This window comes from Metarhizium acridum (assembly GCF_019434415.1).
Source record: "Metarhizium acridum strain ARSEF 324 chromosome Unknown scaffold_587, whole genome shotgun sequence".
NCBI lineage: Eukaryota > Fungi > Ascomycota > Sordariomycetes > Hypocreales > Clavicipitaceae > Metarhizium > Metarhizium acridum.
In genome coordinates this window covers 1,237,554-1,254,791 of record NW_027094049.1, presented here as the reverse complement: position 1 = coordinate 1,254,791, position 17,238 = coordinate 1,237,554, and the positions used below count along the sequence as shown (strand labels likewise).

General features: G+C 56.0%; 7 protein-coding genes across 8 annotated transcripts; 4 read left to right on the top strand and 3 right to left on the bottom strand.

Moving 5' to 3' along the window:
• The first annotated feature begins 326 nt into the window (after nt 1-326).
• J3458_022107 (uncharacterized protein) lies at nt 327-2,436 on the top strand. The gene is made up of 2 exons (XM_007811098.2): nt 327-1,652; nt 1,729-2,436. Exons 1-2 carry the CDS (start codon nt 405-407, stop codon nt 1,783-1,785), a joined length of 1,305 nt encoding a protein of 434 aa, XP_007809289.2. The 5' UTR covers nt 327-404; the 3' UTR covers nt 1,786-2,436.
• On the bottom strand, nt 1,954-3,696 carry J3458_022106 (uncharacterized protein; the record flags this gene model as incomplete). Its single annotated transcript, XM_066122935.1, has 1 exon — nt 1,954-3,696. One exon carries the CDS (start codon nt 3,694-3,696, stop codon nt 1,954-1,956), a length of 1,743 nt encoding a protein of 580 aa, XP_065972157.1.
• A 355-nt stretch (nt 3,697-4,051) lies between these two features.
• On the top strand, nt 4,052-4,546 carry J3458_022105 (uncharacterized protein; the record flags this gene model as incomplete). Its single annotated transcript, XM_066122934.1, has 1 exon — nt 4,052-4,546. One exon carries the CDS (start codon nt 4,052-4,054, stop codon nt 4,544-4,546), a length of 495 nt encoding a protein of 164 aa, XP_065972156.1.
• A 599-nt stretch (nt 4,547-5,145) lies between these two features.
• Nucleotides 5,146-6,954, bottom strand: J3458_022104 (uncharacterized protein; the record flags this gene model as incomplete). Its single annotated transcript, XM_066122933.1, has 7 exons — nt 5,146-5,549; nt 5,621-5,725; nt 5,787-5,981; nt 6,066-6,458; nt 6,537-6,658; nt 6,714-6,848; nt 6,929-6,954. 7 exons carry the CDS (start codon nt 6,952-6,954, stop codon nt 5,146-5,148), a joined length of 1,380 nt encoding a protein of 459 aa, XP_065972155.1.
• Nucleotides 6,955-7,120: 166 nt separating this feature from the next.
• On the bottom strand, nt 7,121-7,646 carry J3458_022103 (uncharacterized protein; the record flags this gene model as incomplete). Its single annotated transcript, XM_066122932.1, has 2 exons — nt 7,121-7,526; nt 7,606-7,646. The coding sequence occupies 2 exons, from the start codon at nt 7,644-7,646 to the stop codon at nt 7,121-7,123; spliced, it is 447 nt and encodes a 148-aa protein (XP_065972154.1).
• A 2,534-nt stretch (nt 7,647-10,180) lies between these two features.
• Nucleotides 10,181-13,646, top strand: J3458_022102 (uncharacterized protein). 2 transcript variants are annotated; one of them, XM_066122931.1, is made up of 3 exons: nt 10,181-10,939; nt 11,001-11,989; nt 12,108-13,646. In XM_066122931.1, the coding sequence occupies exons 1-3, from the start codon at nt 10,736-10,738 to the stop codon at nt 12,538-12,540; spliced, it is 1,626 nt and encodes a 541-aa protein (XP_065972153.1). In that variant the 5' UTR covers nt 10,181-10,735; the 3' UTR covers nt 12,541-13,646. The 2 variants fall into 2 exon arrangements, with proteins under 2 accessions (XP_065972153.1, XP_065972152.1); XM_066122930.1 differs by having other exon boundaries at nt 10,181-11,989.
• Nucleotides 13,647-13,892: 246 nt separating this feature from the next.
• Nucleotides 13,893-16,331, top strand: J3458_022101 (uncharacterized protein; the record flags this gene model as incomplete). The annotated part of the gene is made up of 2 exons (XM_007811102.2): nt 13,893-14,163; nt 14,224-16,331. The coding sequence occupies 2 exons, from the start codon at nt 13,893-13,895 to the stop codon at nt 15,711-15,713; spliced, it is 1,761 nt and encodes a 586-aa protein (XP_007809293.2). The 3' UTR covers nt 15,714-16,331.
• Nucleotides 16,332-17,238: the final 907 nt, after the last annotated feature.

Here is a 17,238-nt window from a genome sequence, read left to right as displayed (position 1 = left end):
TGGAGTCTCCATGACTCGGCTCTCCACGGCCCTCTCAGAAAATTCTTCACGCCCTTTAGATAACGGGGGACCCTCGGGCAAATGGCAAACGGACATTTGCTTCGTCGTCGCGCCCGGCTCTTTAAAGATGTGTCGGGGTCTCTCCCAACCCAGCCCGGTTCCCAAAGTCGCCTTGCCCTGCTCTTTGCCGCTGGGTTGAGCATCGCCATCTCGAAGCCTCTTTTTTTGTCCCGACAGCCTTGCCACGATGGCTGAACAAATCACCAGCACCCCTGCGCCCGCCGCCGTCAAGGCCAGCACCGACTCCGGGAGGAAGCCGTCTGCCTGTGACGCCACCGGCGTCGTCCCCAAGCCAGGCGCTGGGCCTGGGCGACGCCGACATCTTTGGCGAGACGAGCGAGGAAATGGACCAGGACCGGCTGAAGCAAATCGCGGCCGCGGGCAACGCCCATTTCCACCGGCTGGGGTGGAAGCGGCTCGCCGTCGTCACCATTGTCGAGGCCGTGGCCCTGGGCGCCCTCAGCCTGCCGGCCGCGTACCACACGCTGGGCATGTTTGCCGGCGTCTTCCTGACCATCACGCTCGGCTTCCTCGCCATCTTCACGAGCTGGCTCGTCGGCCAGGTCAAGCTCAGGTACCCCGAGACGGCCAGCTACGCCGACGCCGGCAGGCTGCTGCTGGGCCGGCTCGGCTACGAGGTCTTTGGCGCGGCCCTGGTGCTCGAGCTGGTCATGGTGGTTGGGTCGCACGCCCTCACGGGCAGCATCGCCCTCGGCGATCTCGACGACGGCCGCACCTGCTCCATTGCCTTCTCGGCCGTGTCGGCCGTCATCCTGCTCATCCTGGCCATCCCGCCCTCCTTCACCGAGGTGGCCATCCTGGGCTACATTGACTTTGGGTCCATTGTCGCCGCCGTCGGCATCACCATCATCGCCACGGGCATCCAGGCCCGCGACGGCCCCGGCGGCCTCGGCGGCGTCGCCTGGTCGGCCTGGCCCAAGGAGGGCGTGACCTTTTCGCAGGCCTTTGTGGCCGTGAGCAACGTCATCTTTGCCTTTAGCTTCGCCATCGGCCAGTTCTCCTTCATGGACGAGATGCACACGCCCACCGACTACATGAAGTCCGTCTGGGCCTCGGGCCTGATCCAGATTGCCATCTACACCCTCACCGGCGCCCTGTGCTACGCCTTCATCGGCCCCTCTGTCCAGTCGCCCGCCCTCCTGTCGGCCGGGCCGCTCATCTCCAAGATTGCCTTTGGCGTCGCCCTGCCCGTCATCTTCATCTCGGGCTCCATCAACTCCACCGTCGCCCTTCGCTACATCCACGGCCGCATGTTCAAGAACTCGGTCCTGCGCTACATCAAGACCCCGGGCGGGTGGGCGTCGTGGATCGGCCTCGTCGTCGTCTTCACCCTCGCCGCCTGGGTCATTGCCGAGGCCATTCCCATCTTTTCCGACCTGCTCTCCCTGGCGTCGGCGCTTTTTGTCTCGGGCTTCTCCTTCTGGATCCCCGCCATCATGTGGTTCAAGCTGCTCTGCAGGGGAAAGTGGTACTCCGGGCGGAACCTGCTCATCAGCCTCGGCAGCATCGTGGCATTCATCGTTGGCGCCGTGACGCTTGTCGCCGGCACCTATTCCACCATTGTTGATATTGTAAGTCTGGGAAACCCGCTCGTCTTTTATTGCGCCCTTGTTCGGTGAGCTAACTTCCCCCCCCCCCCTCCTGCAGATCAAAGAGACGAATGACGGCTCGGCTCACAGCCCATTTGCCTGCCGATCAAGTTGAAGAAACGGGGGGGTTGTTCATACAAATCACATGGAGCGCGTACATTTATATAGATATACATATATGCAAAAGAATATTTTTTGCATGGTGGCAAATCAGACAACTGGCATTATCGAGTTTTTCTTCTTCCCTTGTTACGAATTACACTGCATCTCCTCTCCGTAGGCATCACACCTCCTCCAGAACCTTGAGCAGCTTGGCAAAGTCTTTGGGCACGCCGAGGCCGGTGATTGCGTCCCACCCTTGCTTGGCCGGCCATCCACCGGGGCTGACGCCGTCCCAGGTGCACGAGTAGCTCTGGCCAGCGGTGATGTCCTGCAGCAGAGGCGCCACCTTGTCAGAGTACAGGATCTCGTTCAGCCACCCCAGAGACGGCTTCCCCTTTCGCAGGCGGGCGTCGTTGACAAGGGAAATCATGGCTGCAAAGACGGGCGCACTCGCGCTGGTGCCCTCGAGGAGACTGCGGCGGCCGCCAACAATGACCAAAAAGTTGGTCCCCACGGCCGAGATGTCCGGGACGGCCCTCATGCTGGCGTTGTAGTACCCGTCCAGGTGGCCGTCGATGGCCTCGACATAGCCGTCCACGGCGGCCGCCTGCCACGCGGGCCGTTCAAAGTACTGGGAGAAGCCTCCGGAGCTGAAGGCGGCGCCCGGGGGGGGCTCGGCGTGGTTGCTGGTGGCGCCGACGGCCGTGACCCACGGACACGACGCCGGAAAGGTCGACATGGTGACCTTGGTGTTTGTGCCGTCCTTGGTGCGGCAGTTGCCCACGCGCCCGCCGGCCGAGCCGCCGTCCCCGGACGAGTGGATGACGGAGGTGCCGCGCCCGGTCAGCAGGCCGAGCATGCTGCAGACGCGCTCCGCGTACGGCCGGGGGACGGACAGCTCGTCGTCGCCGTACGACACGGACAGCACGTGCGGCACCTGGCCGTCCGGCTTGTCGAGCAGGGCCTGGAGGAACTCGAGGTACGGCTCGTTGTCGGACCGGTCCCCCGTCACGGGCCTGCCGTCGTCGCCAATCTTGTCGCCCCGGCCGCCCGTCGCATAGTACGTCACCTGGGACGGGAACCCGAGGCCCATGGCGTACTCGAGGTCGAGCTGGGCCTCGCCGCCGGCCGTCGAGCGGTTCTGGGGGTCGCTGCCGCCGTTGACCAGCTCCACCCCGAAGTCGTAGCCGGCGAGCTCGGGGGCCTCGGCCTCGAGAAAGTCACGCACGTCCGCGTGGTTGGAGTGCTCCTCCAGGTAGCCGCTCACTCCGAGGCGGACCTTGGACGAGTTGCCGGGGGCCTTGTAGTGGATGTTGTACAGCCGGCCGAGACACTTGGGCGTCACGGTGCCCGAGCAGGCAGCCCCGGCGCGTCGGTCGCGCGCCGCCCGGACGGGCCTGGGCGTCATGGGCTCCCGCAGCGGCGTCATGAAGTTGGAGACGGGGTCGATGAAGCTGATGGCGCTCGACAGGTGTGAGGGCACCGAGTACTGCCGGGCTCTGACGACGGACACCTTGCCGTTGCCGTCGAACGAGTAGCGCTGGAGCCGGGTGCCGAGCAGGCTCTCGGCGCTCCTGATGGTCGCGGCGACGTGGATCCAGTCGTCCTTGGCCACGGCGTCGTGAATGCCGTTTTCATGGAGCCAGTCGAGGACGGCGGCGGCATCTCTCTGGTCGGGCGCCCGCAGCGTACGGACCTCGTCCAGGGAGAGATGGCGGGAGCCGGGGGCAAACTTTGAGGCCAGTTGGCGAATCTCTGGCTGTCTCAAGGCAATCGACAGTCTGAAGGGTTGGTCCGGGTCCGGTGAAGCGTCCATCCGGGCCCATCCTCCGGGCAGCTGGGGGACATGCTCGTGTTGGACGAGGTTGGCGGCGGCACTTGTACCGCTCAACAGCCCGGCCAGGACTACCAGTCGCCAAGACATTTTGCAAAGCGGCAGTTGATGTTATTATTAAAGAGCCCGGTGTCTTTTTTTTTTTTTTTTTTTTTTAAAGACGACCATACAGCTTGGGGTAAAAAATAACCATGTTCGCGAGCACTCTTAAATACACTTGCGATTTCGCCATGGCGATGCTCGGCCGCATTGACTTCCAACGTCACCTTCTTCTTTTGGCGGCCGGGCGTTTGCCCTTATCATTTGCTGAGCGGAATCATCAATGACAGCATGCGCGTGTTGATTGAGTGACGGGACTTGCCGTTGCACTAGCGGTGGCACTTGTGGGAAGCCCAACAGCAATTGAATAGGTTGTTCTGCCGACTCGTCTCTCTTTCTGCAAGACATGTACTGTTGCAAGAGGTTGTGCTCCATTGCATCATCCACATCCGGCAGGTGCCGAGACCAACTCCGGTTTGCTCAAACACTTGGCCCGGGGTCGACGCTCAACTGTAGCTGCCCTCGAAGGGACATCTGGACGGTAGCGCCGAAGAACAGGACCGGTGACCACAGTCGGTCGTCTCCGGGTGAAAGAAATGAAAGAAACACGGCACCTGTTTTCGATGGAAAATTGCCTTTCCGCCCGGGGGTGCCCGCAGATGAGCAGGTGTTGATCATGTGGGGAACCAAGATGTATCTTTCAGTTGGCCAAGTCTTGGCACTTCTTGAAGCTGTTGTCGGCGCCCAGCGAGTTACTGCCGTACATGGCCGTCCCTCTCCGACCAAGAGATTCCGAGCTTTCGGCATCTTTGTGGGGTATTCCGTCTCCCATGTGGTCAACTGGTATGTGGTGCGTCTGTCGCAGTGCTCCGTAGACTATTCCCAACGAGGGAGGCCGTAAAGCAACCACTCCTTGCAAGAACTGGTCCGTCCGTATTATAGTCTGGTCCCCCTGGCCCGCATTTTATTGCATAGACTAGTCGCTGTGGGCAGTCGGATTCTCACCTGCGACTCCTCATCTGCACACAACCTCGCGTACACGGCGAAACGCAGAACTTTTGCAAAGTGCAGCGACATTGCACCCTGTCAATGGTAAACGTCTCTGATTCCCCCTGTATGCTGTTACTTTGAGCACGAATTGTAAGATGCCTCAGGGTTGTTTATTGCGTGCTGGATTAATGGCCAGCTCCGCTCGTTGATGCAAATCTCGTCAACATGGTATGGAATGAGCAAATACATTTCAATTCACAGGTTTCAACTACACCAGCGACTTGGAGCGAGTGGCTACAGGCAGAATCGACAAAGATCATAAAGACCCAAAGCCACTGGGATATCCTAAAAGCCCGCCACGGTCGGCAACTCGGCGGATGAAGAAAAAAGTCTGGTACAAGCGCATTCCCACTCTTGCGGCCCGGCTCTCTCTCTCTCTCTTCACCCCGGCACAACATCACCCCCAACACGGGCTACATGCGTCCTCTAGAGCGAGTAACCTTGCCAAAATTAGGCCTTTTCAGTATTCTGCTGCTTGGCCTCGTGGTACAGGGGCGGGCATGTCTCGTTTCGGCGCCAGAGGAACCATCTCCTAAACCACCAAGGAAGCACAGTCCTGAGCTGATACTTGGCATGCGTGCGATCAGGCACGGCAAAGACGTAATCGAGCTCCTCCAGAGTCTTTTGTTTCGTCTCCGGGACGAACAAGAAGATGAGCACGAGAGCCACGAGGTTCAAGCCCGCGTAGAACCCAAACGCGCCGGTGGGAGTCATGGCACTGAGCATGCGTGGGAAGGTGAGCGAGAGCACCGCAGCCCAAAAGTTGTTTGTCGCGACGGCCCAGGACATGCCGACCTCGCGATGCGACAGGGGAAACACCTCTGCCGAGTACATGAAGGGCACAGGACCCTCGCCTAACTCGCAGAGGATCTCGTTAGCCGTTTTGAAATCGTTGGGCTCGAGGGCTCTCTAGTGGCAAACCTACCGGGAGAATAAAACGCGGCAAAAAGATAGACAAAGGTGGCAACCGAGGCGATTCGCGCAGTGCTGTTTTCGACGCCCTTGTCAATCAGGTAACAGAGACCGGCGACTACGGAAGCATTCATGTCAGCATGAGGGGCTCAGAGTGTGCGCCCGTGGCGAATACATACCGAGAAGTGTCCAAAACATGTTGGGAAACGTAAAGAGCAACAGCGCGCGGCGACCAAACGTGTCGATTGTCCACACGGCCGGCCAAGCAAAGAGGAAATTGATCAAGCCGAAGCCGAAGCTCGCCCAGAGAGCAGTGTAGTCATCAATACCGCTTTGCTTGAAAATGGTGCTGCTGTAAAAGGCAATGATGTTTACTGTAGCGAAACGCCCGGGTTAGTGTTTTTGCCGATTTATATCAAGGGATAGATCAGGGGGGCCGGCGGTTCCTGGCCACGTACTTCCGCACATTTGCTGCGCAATCATGACGATGCCAGACGCCCACGTAGCTCGGCGAACCCGGGGGATGGTGAAGAGCTCGACGAATCGAGTAAAGACGTTGCTTGTAACCTTGAGACCAGACTCCTTGACGAGTTCGACTTCCTGCTCCAGCAGGCAGTTGATGTAGAACAAGTCTCTGGCCGCTTGCATGGGCGTGTTTCGAAGGCGGAGGAGCGATTTCCACGCCTGATCATATCGCTTCTTCTTGAGACACCACCGGGGACTCTCGGGGCAGAAGAAGACTCCAATGACAAGGGGGACGGCGGGGATAAAGGCCGACGCAAACTGCAGGCGCCAGGCAATATCGCCAGTTTTGCCAACCGCCAGGTTGGCGCAAGTACCCAAGAAGATTCCTGACAGGGGAGGGGCTGTAAGTATCGTGTTTCTGTCGCGAGTAGAAAAAAAAAGAGAGAAAGGGACTGAAAACTTACCAAAGGCTGTCCACATCTGCCACGACATGACGAGACCGCCGCGGATGATGGCGGGTGAGTTTTCGGCGGAAAACACGGGCACGGTAACCTCTTTCAGACCCATGCCAATGCCGAGCAGCATTCTGTAAATGCAGAGTTAGAGGGGAACAAGCCGTGTCCGAGACTACGAGAGCGTACCTGCAGGCTGCGAGCTGTCCCCAGGTTTGCGACAGTCCCATGCCAAAGGGCGCAAGCAAGGAAAAGACTGCGGCGATGAAAATAACGCCACGGCGGCCGAGCAAATCGTTCAAAGGGTCAGAAATCCAGCCGGCACTATCATGTTTCGCCGACACATTAGGTTCATGTTCGTTTCCCACGACGTGGCCCATTTGGGAGGCAATGTCTACACTCACAAGAGACAAATCGTTATGTACGGCATGGCGTTTGTGAAGCCAACGATCCAGCTATTCTTGGCACATTCTCCTTCGTTGGCCACCGGACCGCACGAGGAACCCGCACTATCGGGGATTCCCAAGGCCTGCGGAAAGCTCAAATTCGCTCCATTGGAACCAGTCTGCCAGTCAGGCGCATTAGTCTCGGTGTCGTCATGTAAGCACGGTTGGGCGGCACAGCTGCGCCGACTTGTCAAGGTTTACCTGATCCCATCCCTGGATGGCGGCCGCAATCGAGTTGAGGATGATGGTATAGTACAAAGGCCAGGGCTGCTTCCATCTGTGAGTTGTTTCCTCGCGAAGGGCAGCCTTGTCAGACTCGTCCAGGTCTTCAATGGCCTCAAAGTCGGCAGGGTTCTGCGCAACGAGCGCGCCCTTTTTCAGAAGCGGAAGGATGTCTTCCGGGAGCCCTTTGTCTTTGTGAAACCGGTTGACCTTTTCAAGCAGCTCATCCCGAGGAATATCCCTCAGGGGATTCTCGATTTCGCCCTCTATATTCTCAACCAGGCTCACTCGTCTTTGGTGCGAGACCTCCTTGCTAACAGCGTGATTGACACTCCTGGTCTATGTGTTAACAACAACAATAAAGAAGAAAAAAAAATCATTGACAGCAAGCGGACAGCGTGGTCACGACTTACTCATCGGCCACTACGGCCTTTTCCGGAACATCAGAAGCCATGGTCAACTGCTCGTCTTGTGCTACCAACTTGGTGAGTTGAGGAGAGCGTCGGGTTGGCAATGTTGTTTAATTCAGTCGTCATGGAGGAAGAAAAAACCCAAGCGATCCGAGGGGAAAGTAAAGCAACTGGACTCAATGTTATATTTCCGCGTCTTACTTACTTGACAGCTCTTTATTAAACGCAACGCCACATCACGCAGGTGGCTGCATTGGGGGGTGCGGAGGGCGCGAGATTTTCCAGCAACAACCCAACTTATTGTTACACCAGTTACCATCCAGATTTAGCCAAGCCCTCCTGTGATACAACGGCACTTGGACCTATAAAACGGCATCACAGGCCACACCCCCACGGGTTTTGCTAGTCCGTCAGCCTGCAGCAAGGGCCGCAAGTGGTGCCATGGCAAGCATCTGGCCACATGACCAGCACGGGTAAGATTCAAGGCTTGATACCCAACTGGTCGCAACTCGTAGATTGTGGCAACCAAGTTTTGCTTAATGAGCTTCTTTCTAAAATACAAAAACGCCTGGAGCTGTTAGTGTGTCGCGTCGGCGGCTGACATTGAACTGGTGCCTCTTGTGTCACCCCAGACGTTGTAAAACAAAGGAAACTCGCACCAACATGCATACAAGAACATTAGGCAGCAGCATTTCGACCAGTTGTTGTGGCTTTTCCGAGTTTGGTATTGGAGAGGGGGCAAAAGCAAGGAAGAGCTGAGCATGGGATGGCTCGGCAGCCAACGACGCCATTCTCTTGACGGTTACGGTACAACAAAAGCAGTTATACTTTGACAGTCGAGAGCAACCAGAGCAAGAGAGATGCCAAGAGATGAGGTTGAAATCCCCGGGCACTTGTCTTCTCCATACTCCACAAACCTTGCCAAGTCTCTTGACGGACGGCATTGTCGGCACTAGCGTCAGTAAGCAAGCCTCGAGTGGGGAAGAGAGGGACTCGATCGTTGATTGACTGCGGAATAATAGCCGTGTCAGGCTATTGCCAGGCTCGAAAGCTGCTGCCTAGCACAATGCGCTGCCGTAGGAAGGTGAAGCAACCCCCAGACAGCCCGGCTGAGATGCAGCGTATATTTTATCGTGTGTTGGAGTAAGCTGCAAGTAGTTGTAATTACATGAATCAAGCCCGACAACGGAGCAGCGTGGGCAGAGAATGAGGCCACTGTGATGACACTCTTTCGAGTAGTGATGATGTAGTTGCCAGCTTCCACGGTCCGTGGAGATAATACTAACCATGAATGACGGAGCACAAGTTGCACTTACATGATGGAAAACAAAAAGCAAGCATTAATCGGGGAGGCGCTGAGGGCGCAAAAAGGGAGGTGTGCCATCCCTTTGCGCCTTTGCGTGGCGTTGCTTCCAGGGCACCAACACATTGGGCTTGCCGTCGCATCCTTGCTGTGCACTCGTTTCTATTGAGGCCCAGCCCTTCATATTGTGCTGCTCTCCCCGTCGGCTTCAAACTGGACCCCAAAAGCAAAATCAACCATCTCGGACAGTGCGCCGCGGCGCAAAATGCTTCCCAGTCGGAGCTGCGGCACTGGCAAAGGGCGTTCTGGGAGCGGCGGTGGTGGCGGCGACGCCTGCTCATCCTGGTGGAACCAATCTCGTTTCTCACAACATTGAAGGGCTTGGATACTTAAGGAAGTCTTTTGAATTGTTGTACCATTACGGAACCATGGCGTGTGCGCTTGGTGAAGGAACGGCAAACGCACGAAGCACTGTGATATAGATGACTCGCAGAGTATGGGAGAGCTTGGACAAAGAAATAACATGAATAATCTCCACTCGTGGGGTCTCTCCTTTTCACCCTTTATACAAGAAGAAACCAGTTTGTGCGTCCGAGGCCGCCTCACAGGCCAGAACTTGTACGTGCGGCATCGAGGTTGGTGGCGACAAGGTTCAGACGTGGCTCAAGGAGACGGGCCAGACGTTCTACGCCAGGTGATGGAAGGACGGGTCAGGAGGTCATCATCAGCTCCGGCGCGGCTTGTCGCATCAAACATGTCAAAGCACGAAGCGGCAGTTGAATGGAATTTTGCGGCCACGGGTCTGGTGCTAGTGTTCAGCCAGGTGCACTATGAACGCTCCCTTTATACAAGCTATTACTACTAGCTTGGCCAGAGATGGGCTTCTACCGGCAAGCTGGCGACGCGATACCGAGTTGGACATGGTAGCGGGCTTATTGGTTGTCTTGAACTTGAACGTCGGTTGCCATGCAGGTTCTGTCAGCGGCGCATGAGACACATGCAGGACGAGGTTTCACTCACTCCACCGTCGCCGTGCGGCTGTTGGTTTTGCTTTTTGGTTAGAAGAGTTGTTTTGGGCTATTCCTGGCAGCAGTGCTCGCATACCGAGTATTGCACATGGTCACACCAGAAGCAATGATTGACGAGGCCAAAAGCCGCAAACCCCGTCCCAGAGACCTGCTGCGGATAGCTGAGATGGCGGTGAGGGCACTGAATCTTTCTGTCCTATGCGTGGACTCTTTCTGTAGAATGAAGCTGCATGCGATTTCTTCATAGCCCGCTTGGACCGGCGCGGAGATGCCCAAGGCGCTCAGCGACGGTGCGATGAGTTGTGATTCAACTTTTGAGTGGCAAATCAACGTCATGCCGATGAGGATCTCACAGTGGTCGAAACTAAAAGGCCACGCGCATGGATTTACAACGTATTGGCGTGAAGACCTGGCAAATATTGCGCCCAAGATTGAATAGAGCGAGGACAATCTGTATGGGACGCTCAAAGGCAGAGAGCTAATGAACTTTAACCACCTCGCGTGCGCATACTCTATTAATTAGAGACACGCCCAACCATTCGACTCGGTGTTGTGCTTGTGTCGAGTTGTGGCATAGATCTTGAACTCCTTGCCTCACAACACAAAATAACACGACGCAGTCACGGCACCAATCCCGCAATTCCTTCGCCAGGTTGATTGTGTACACTTGGCTCGCCGTTGGCCCTTGTCGGGTACGTTTGCCACACTTGTGTACTCGAACGCGGCATCGCACTCGGCAGATTGCTCTCGCAAACGAGGCCAGTCAGTAGACACCGGAAAGCTGTCAAGACGCAAACTCGAAATGAAACTCGTATTTATCGCGCAGTCAATCGTCGCTTTGGCCGCGTCGGGGCAATACCCATTGGGAACCACTGGTGCCGGCCACGCCGTGCGAAAAACACCATCCACGCCCGACTTTGCCAACTTTACGACAGATGCCATGGAAGAATGGCGGGTGCCGGGCGTTTCGATTGCCGTAGTCGACGGCGACAGAGTCTTTTCCGAGGTTCGCGCCACGCCACCAGCCGGGAATCTAGTTGAAACTGATGTTGAATGTTTACACACAGGGATTCGGCTTTGCGACATTGCCAGACATAAAGGCTACTTCGGATACGCTCTGGTCTACGGGCTCGACAACCAAAGCCTTCACTGCTGCCGCACTGTCCCTTCTCGTCGCCAGCAAGAACTACTCGGAGCTGGCCCAGGGCTGGGCAACGCCCGTTTCGTCCATTATCCGCGACGACTTTGTGCTCTTTGGTGCGTGGGCCACTGCTCACATTACCCTCGAAGATGCCGTCTGCCATCGCACAGGCATCCCCAGGCATGACTGGTCAATCCCCGATAGTGTCAACGGTCGGCCAGCTACCATGCGGGATCTAACAAGAAATCTCCGACACCTTCGCCCCAGCGAGGAGCCACGGGTCAAGCTGCAGTATTCCAATTACATGTTTGGAGTCCTCTCGCATGTCATTGAGGTTCTGACGGGCAACGGGCTGGAGCGTGTGTTGCGGGAATACATCTGGGCGCCGCTGGGGATGAACAGCACATCGTTCGGGGCCGGCAAGGGCCGCAAGACCCCCGAGCGCCTGTCCACGGGATACTACTGGCATCCTAGGAAACAAGAGTTTGTTCCCGTGTCACACGAGCCCCTGGACCTGTTCTCCGGGACCGGTGCCGTTGTGTCATCCGTCACTGACTATGCCGAGTGGCTCAAGTGCCTGCTGCGTGAGGCGGATCCATTCCCGAGCGCCGTCCACCGTGATATCAGGCGACCTCGCATGATTGGCACTCCGGAGCAAAACTTTGGACCAGACGTCACCTTGTACGGCCTGGCCTGGGAGAGGACGACCTTGCACGGCTCTGTAGCTTACAAGCATGGGGGAACCACGGCGTCCGGCGGTGCACAAGTCATGTGGCTGCCCGACTTGAAGTACGGAATCGTCGTCTTTGCCAACTCCGGTGCTGCTTCGCGTTCCCTGAACAACATTCTTTCGCTTCGATTGCTCGAGGATAGGCTTGACATTCTCCCAGAGGACCGATACGGAGCTGCTGACAAGTAAGTTGAGCATTACCACCGTGTGCGGCGACGAATCATTCTGCACCCATATCGAAATTGAAAAAAGAAGTCAAATAAAGATTTTAAAACGCGTATGCTGACTGGGTGGCTCGCCTAGGATAAGAGCAGACAGGCGGCGGAGGGAGTATATTCTCACGCACCCAAGAGATGTCCTCTATCCAGAGAGACCGGCGACACCGCTGCCGCCCACCGCACCCCAAAGCCAACTAATAGGCAAGTACTACGAGTCAGGCTACGGCGTGATGTATCTCACCGAAGATACCGACTCGGACAAGAGCTCTGGTACACGGACGATTTTGGTAGGCCGTCGCCCCGACAGAGCGTCCTTGGGCCAAGTCCGCTTCGAGAATGTTTCTGGCGACTATTGGATCGCTCATTTGTGGGATCCAGACGTCGAGGACAGCCCCGACTATGGCGGCGGACACTTCAAGTTTGATGTCGGCGGGCGGGTGGCCGCGTTGGAAATCACCATTTCGCTGCCGGGGCAGGACATAAATGAAGGCACAATCACGTTTGAGAGGCTAGGGTAGTATGCGATGATGTGATTTGGGGGCGCTGAGATGTCGCCACGTACCATCATGTCAGTTTGCGTAAAGGCCAAATCAGGGGTCAAGCATGCCGAGGATTGCCGTCAGTACAGGTCCATGTTATAATGCATGATCTGGCTGCCATTCATGGTACAGGCTTGTCAGCCGTTCTTGGCTTTCTGATGCGTGGATACATGTCATTTTGCCAGCATGATTCTAGCTGGGTATTGTTTTTTAGATGTCTTCGTCGTCTAATAAACCTGGGCCAGGGAATGGCCTGCGGGAACTGAGCGATGTATTCTCCCGCCCGGATGGACTGTAGCTTGAAGCAGTGCAACTGTTTGCTGTATCAGGACAATGTGTAGTGTTTGAATCCATGAATGGGCAGTGAGCCATGCTGCTGAGCTTTCTTAATCGCGTGTGTGGAATCATATCTAGGGTTCCACGACAGCTGAGGTAATCGGTGCTGAGTTGACACGCAGAGTTGATGGATGACGAGTCGACGGATGCTAAGCTGACAGATGCTTGGTTGGCAGACACTGAGTCGACAAATGTTGAGCTGACAGGTGCCGAATTACAGATGCCAGGTTAACACACGCTGAGTCGATAGATGTTCAGCTGATAGGTACAAGCCAGCACACGTCGAGTCGACACGCATTCAGCTGAGGGATAACGAGTCGACAGGTGCTAAGCTGACAGATGCCAACTTGGCAGACGCCGAGTCTACAGATGCTGTGTCGACAGGCATTGGGTAAATAGATGACGAACAGGCAGATGTTGAGCTGACGAGTGTCAAGCCGGCAGATGCCGGGTTTATAAGTGCCGAGTCGACAGACGCCTGGCTGAGTCAAAGGTTGCGAACCGGCGTCGGTCCTCACAGATTGCACCCGTGAAAAAAAAAGTACGGTCGAACCGTCACTTCATAGTGACATGTTGACAATTCGACGGTCGGCCAGTAACAACAGGGACTCGGCAATTGTCAGATCAGCTTGGACCCTTGCCAATCCAAAATCCCTACCCAGTGCTGCAAATGACGTCATGGGGCTTGAACCGTTTCCGCAATCCAGCTCGTGTCGGGATCGTATCTCCAAACTTCTCCTTTTGTTGGCCGCTGCCGGCAAACCATGATCCACTTCATCGCAATGACGATACGAGGACTCCGTTCTCTTTACTCCGTAAAGGGTCCAACAGCGAGCAAACCGAAGAATGTCATTCACTCAAAACAAGATAAAAGACTTGTGTAGTCGCCGTCGTGACGGTTGGAGAGGCATCCAGCCAAGGGGTCTCATCTTGAAGCCAACAGTCAATCGCAGCCAGATTATCCTCGGGCAAAAATAATAATAAATAAAATAAAAATGACTTTGCTGGCGTCTCTCTGGTTGGGGGCGTTATTCCTAGCCCTCGGGCCTGCCGCGGCAGTCGCCAACTGGACTCTTCAGTCTTGGGACGTGATTGTTGTCGGGGCCGGCACCGCGGGCATCATTGTTGCAGACAGACTCAGCGAGGCGGGTTACAAGACTCTTCTTTTGCAACAGGGAGGCAATTCGTATGGAATTACAGGCGGCAGAGAGCGGCCCGGCTGGCTGGACAACACCACCCTGAGCAGAGTCGACGTCCCGGGACTGTGTAAGTGCAAACCGTGGGGCAAAAAGGCGCCTCTGTGTTTCTCGCCCTAACACGCGACAGACTCGTCAATATTCACCAAGGAGTCGAGTTTATTGTGCAAGTCTGGCCAGGTAAATGCTTTTCAGGCATGTGCCATTGGCGGCAACAGTGCCATCAACGCCGGCTTGTATTTCCAGCCTCCGGCGTCGGACTGGGACGACTTCCATCCCAAGGGTTGGCACAGCGCCGACGTGGCCAATGCGACTGCGAACCTCTTGAAGCGCCAGCCAGCTCTGACAAGCTATTCGCGGGATGGTCGGTATTACCTCCAAAGCGGCTACGAGGCCGCAAGGAAGTGGATTGTCGAAGGCGCCGGCTACGAAGACGTCTCGTTCCTCAAGCAGGTTGACAAAAAGGACCGCGTTTTCGGCCGGCCCGTCTACAACTACATTGATGGGCAGCGAGGCGGACCTACCCGAACCTATTTGCAGACCGCACTGGGCCGAAAACACTTTCATTTGCAGACCGGCGTCCAAGTCACGTATATCAACCACGTCGAGGGTGTTGCGTCCTCGGTCGTGGTTGAACTCGACAGTGGCGAGGAAAAGGTCATCAAGCTCACCAAGACGGGTCGGGTGGTGCTGAGTGCTGGTGCGATGCTGTCACCCAGGATTCTCATGTTTTCCGGCATCGGGCCGCGAGATGCTCTCGAAAAACTGGCCGCAAAATCCGTCACTCCTTACAATGCGTCCTCGTGGATTGTCCAGCCCGAAGTCGGAAAGGGCCTCTTTGACAACCCCAACACCTTCATTGTGCTCTCCGGCCCAAAGGTCGAGTCGTACGTCTACAAGTACGACGACCCGATTCCCGCGGATCGAGACTTGTATCTCGAGTCACGGAGCGGGCCCTACAGCTTTGCGTCCCAAACCTCTGTTTTCTGGGCCCATGTAGACCACAACGGGACGCGATCCGGGGTCCAGGGCACAGTCAGCTCTGCGGGTTATCGAGACTTTACGGGAAACAACACCATCACCCTGAATGTATACGGGACATCCGGGCTCCTTTCCTCAGGGCACGTCGAGCTCTCCGACAATGGACACTTTACCGCTCGACCGAGCGCCGGGGTGTACTACGGCCACCCTCGCGATATTGATACCGTCGCCAGGTTTATTCACTCGCTGTTTCAGCACCTCCCGCCATCAACCCCGACCGGACCGGCCACAGATGGGCTCACCCCTCTCAACCTGGCTCAGAATTCAACTCTGCACGAGATCGCGAGGTACATTGCGGATTCTTCTAATCCTTATGCAGTCGGGGCTGTTCAGCACTGGTCGAGTTCCTGCCGTATTGGCAAGTGTGTGGATGTCGACACCAAGGTCATTGGCACCCAGAACATCCATGTCGTGGACGCTTCCATTCTCGCGCCGCTGACTGTGAACCCCCAGTTTGGCGTCATGGTGGCTGCCGAGAAGGGCTCCGAGAGGATAAAAGCCTTGATGAAAAATGTGACGAAAGGGTTGTCGCGGACGAAGACGGGTATTGGCGCAACTTTGAAAACGCAAGAGGTTTAGAGCTCATTGGAACGGTACTCGAGAGATGAACCGTGCAGAGGTACATACACACCTGAATAGTAGAGTTGAAACTTTATAGTCCCGTGTACTTGGGTGCCAGTCGTCTTCTTCCAGTCTGGGCAATTGTTGCGCACCCCCATCAACGTGAAATTCCACGGCGGGGGAGCATAACGCTTCACGCTGCTACATTCACCACCCATGGTCGTGCGGCTGAGGAAAAGAGCAGTGCCCTCGTCTTTGCGTGAATGCTCTGTAGTGGCACGGGATTAAGCTCACGCCTCCATATTGCGGGCGGGGAAAGCGTGTACTGGGTATGTATTCCGTGTTGCAAAACCGAAACGTCGCACCGCCACTACACCCAAGAGACTTGGGCAAACAAAAGAAAAATGATTAAGAAAGCTAGTCGTCAAACTCGAAAGCGACCATAGGCAAAATGACGAATACAGAAAGACCGACGGCCATCTCCGGGGGCTGCCTGTGCGGATCGGTGCGATATAGAATCAAGTTTCCCGAGAACCACGACTGGAACGACTGTGTTGGTCAACGCAGGTCTCGCTGTTTCTGGAAAACAAAGGCAATCCGCCCGTCACCACATGCCTTGGGTTGGGGACCTGTCAGTGCACGTGGTGTCGCAAGTCATTGGCTCGCTGCTATTTCGGTTTCACCAGCTCAAGAAACGTGACGTCGGGTCTGACGCAGATTCCACGCTCCGAACCTACCAGGCGGTAATCACCGTGGTTTTTGCACCAATTGTGGCAGTTGCCTGTTCTTCCGGCGCGAGGCGAGCCAATTCACCAACATGGCCGTCGGATGCTGTGACAAGGACGCAATGAAAAGGTACGGGACGCTGCTTACCAAGGCTGGAGTCATTTGTATACATGCAGTGAAATTGCTAGAGTGACTGACCATCCCGAGGGGGAGCGCATCGAGACTGAGCCCGAGAATTGATGCTTCTCGGTTTCACTTGTAGATTCGATGGGATGTAGCTGTGCTTTGGAGCAGCGTCAGGCGACTAGAGAAACGACTTGGACAAGTCGATTGCCTGACGATCAAGTCGGCATACTTGGCAAAAGAGAGCTTTCTGGCTGGCTAGCAATGATGATTATTTAACGGGGTTGCGAGTCGTTTGTTGGCTGCTGACCTCCAGGGTAGCACGACAGGGCGACCTGAAACCAGATAACCAAGACATGGTAGACGAGTAGAGCGGCATTCTAGAATTTCAAAGGCTCCTTCCCCCCAATGCACTATACGGCGGAGAAGTCTTGTTAGGGATCCAACCGTGGCCTGCTGGCCGCTGCTGGCCATGTGCATCATCTGCCCGGATGTTACAAGCCTTGTAGTAAATGTTTCCTCTGTAGCATATGATGTCGACTACTACTCGATGCTTGATTGGGACAACCCGGAATCCATAAAGATTTGGTATTGACACGTGCCTCACGAAATGTTAGATTCCTAAACGCAACACATGTAATGCAGATAGATACATACAAGGACCGCAGTGTCAAATAAAGTTGAATTCAAAAAC

Bases quoted from the DNA above. Each gene is read 5' to 3' on its own strand.
- J3458_022107 (XM_007811098.2), top strand. From the start codon at position 405: ATGGACCAGGACCGGCTGAAGCAAATCGCGGCCGCGGGCAACGCCCAT. The intron at 1,653-1,728 runs GTAAGTCTGGGA...CCCCTCCTGCAG, and splicing joins ATTCCACCATTGTTGATATT to ATCAAAGAGACGAATGACGG.
- J3458_022102 (XM_066122931.1), top strand. From the start codon at position 10,736: ATGAAACTCGTATTTATCGCGCAGTCAATCGTCGCTTTGGCCGCGTCG. The intron at 10,940-11,000 runs GTTCGCGCCACG...GTTTACACACAG, and splicing joins GCGACAGAGTCTTTTCCGAG to GGATTCGGCTTTGCGACATT. The intron at 11,990-12,107 runs GTAAGTTGAGCA...TGGCTCGCCTAG, and splicing joins CGATACGGAGCTGCTGACAA to GATAAGAGCAGACAGGCGGC.